General features: G+C 39.7%; 1 protein-coding gene across 1 annotated transcript; it reads left to right on the top strand.

The window, feature by feature from the left end:
- Positions 1-1,686: 1,686 nt before the first annotated feature.
- Positions 1,687-2,586, top strand: LOC112173637 (protein PELPK1). The gene has a single exon (XM_024311321.2). It carries the CDS (start codon positions 1,748-1,750, stop codon positions 2,345-2,347), a length of 600 nt encoding a protein of 199 aa, XP_024167089.1. The 5' UTR covers positions 1,687-1,747; the 3' UTR covers positions 2,348-2,586.
- Positions 2,587-2,828: the final 242 nt, after the last annotated feature.

Raw genomic sequence — 2,828 nt, 5'->3', positions numbered from 1 at the left:
AGCTTAGCTTAGCTTCTTTTCTTCTTTCTTTGAAACACACACACAAAGACACTAAACTAACGTAAATGAACCATAAATAAGGAGAACTAAACATATATACCAAGAGAAAGAGGCATAGAAATATAAGAATTAAGAAAATATGAGCACATCAACATACATATATATATATATATATATATAAAATGTATAATAGTTTAAGGGCTTTTACGGGCCGGGCCTAGTGGGCTTTTGGTGGGCCTGGCCCGGCTTTTTGACGGGCCCACCCTCGGCCCACCAAGGAGGGCTTTTTGACTGGCCGGGCCGGGCTTTTGGCCCTTCGGGTCGACGGGCCTCCATCGGCCCACTTGATCCGCGGGCTTTTTAATGAGGCCTAGCTCAATAAGTGAGCATATGTGTTAACAGTGAGGGTCACCTGTCTTATAATTTTAGTATGAGACAGCATTTGATGTACGTGTCTTTTGGCCATAGATAAGTAATGAAATTATCTATTCTTAAAAAAAAAAATTGAGTTGTATTCTCTTCAATATCATTCAAAGAAAAGTTATCATTGAATTCTATCATCAATTTATGTTGTTCATAATTTTATATAGTTTGAAATGATGTCATGTGTATGGCTTTTAGTTTGTCAATAATACAAAAACTTAGTATGTAAAATATTTTACTAAAATAGTTACTGCATCAGAAAATTATAAAAAATAAACAGGAATGGATGGTTGGATGTTTTTTTGTTATTAAAAAAAATTGACTACAAATATAATAGGTTGAGATCATCTAATAGGTGCTGGGTCACTTGCAGTGCCAGTGCATAAATTTTTTTCCGATTATGAATGTGTATTGAAGTGTATGTTTTTTTTTTTTTTTTTGAAAGGGGGCTGGTGTGTGTAAAAGTGTATGTAGGTAAAGATGGTGAATGCATTGAACAAACTTATCTGGACGAATTCCAATGGGTGATCAAGAATGCTTATGGCTTAGGTTTTTTTGATAAGAAGAGAAGAGAAGAGATAAGATGCTTATGGAGTAGGTTGGTGGCCTAACCTCCATTGCACGAGAGGGTATTTGTTTGGGGGGGGGGGGGGGGGGATAACTTGAAAATTAAGTACGTACATGTACAGTACTATAGTTGCAGAAGCTGAACTAACAAGTAACAACATCAATTTTCGAATTGGCTAACCCAACCTTTTTTTTTTTTTTGAAAAGATTGGTTGACCAAACTTTAAGACCTCAAAAGTTTTTCACGTACCTTATCCGTAATTCCTCCATCAATATATACTTGGTGTGTGTGTTAGGGGGGGGGGGAATAACTTGAAAATTAAGTACGTACATGTACAGTAGTATAGTTGCAGAAGTTGAACTAACAACACCAATTTTCGTATTGGCTAACCCAACCTTTTTTTCTTTTTTTTGAAAAGATTGTTGACCAAACTTTAAGACCTCAAAAGTTTTTCACGTACCTTATCCGTAATTCCTCCATCTATATATACTTGGTGTGGGGGGGGATAACTTGAAAATTAAGTACGTACATGTACAGTACTATAGTTGAACTAACAACACCAATTTTCGTATTGGCTAACCCAACCTTTTTTTCTTTTTTTTTGAAAAGATTGGTTGACCAAACTTTAAGACCTCAAAAGTTTTTCACGTACCTTATCCGTAATTCCTCCATCTATATATACTTGGTTTTGATTCCCAAGAAAAATCAACTTTCATTCATCCTACATTTATCCTTTACTGACCTTTAGCTCCGAACATGGCCTCTCGTCGCTTCCCAGCCTTTGTCTTCCCACTTTTTCTTTTCACCTTATCGCTTATGAGCTCCAAAACACTGGTCCAAGGAGCTCGCTGTCTTCTCGAGACTCACTTGCCTGAGGTGCCTGAGCTTCCAAAGCCTGAATTGCCCCATCTTCCAAGTCTTCCAACCTTGCCAAAGCCTGAACTGCCACAGCTGCCGAAGCCCGAGCTGCCACCATTGCCAAAGCCGGAGCTTCCACAACTGCCAAAGCCAGAGCTGCCACATTTGCCCAAGCCTGAATTGCCATCATTGCCTAAGCCCGAGTTGCCACCATTGCCCCATGTACCAACTTTGCCAAAGCCTGAAGGCCTCAAGTTAGCTGAACAACCCCATCTCCCAACATTGCCCGAGCTTCCACCATTGCCAAAGCAGGAGGAGCTGCCATCATTGCCGAAGCCCGAACTCCCATCACTTCCGAATTTCCCTAGTTTGCCAAAGCCTGAGTTACCAACACTACCTAAGCCTGAATTGCCAACTTTACCACCACTGCCTCATCTCCCCGAGCTCCCTAAGACCGGATTGCCCACCCTCCCGAAAGACAAAACCGTCCTTCCTTGATGTGCATGCACAGTTCCTCATGATGTCTCGGCAGTCGGCAGAACCTATACATTTGGCATATATATGTTTAATCATGTACCTAGCTACCAGTATTACATCAGTGCTTGTTACTATATACCTAGCCTGTTGGCCGGATTGTTATTCTTCATTTAGTCATATTTTCAATCTATGGTTGTATACTTGTATTCTGTTCTGCCCCGAGGATTATTAATAGTCATCTCTGATTTACCAGCTTCTAATTTCTATACATTATTTTCTTTTTCATCTATATGGAAACTTCCACATTCTTTAGTATCTAAAAACTGACTAATCCAAGAAGGAGTTTTTTTCAATGTTTTAAAACGCTGAGGCGTAGCTGGGAGAGCCTCAGCAAGGCGTTTGCCTTGAGGCGTAAGGCGTTCGCCTTGAGGCGTAAGGCGTAAGCCTTACGTATAAATTTCCTGTATTTATGTATAAAACTAGTCTTATATATAGAACATGT

This window comes from Rosa chinensis, chromosome 6 (assembly GCF_002994745.2).
Source record: "Rosa chinensis cultivar Old Blush chromosome 6, RchiOBHm-V2, whole genome shotgun sequence".
NCBI classification, from domain to species: domain Eukaryota; kingdom Viridiplantae; phylum Streptophyta; class Magnoliopsida; order Rosales; family Rosaceae; genus Rosa; species Rosa chinensis.
This window is presented reverse-complemented; position numbering and strand designations above follow the sequence as displayed.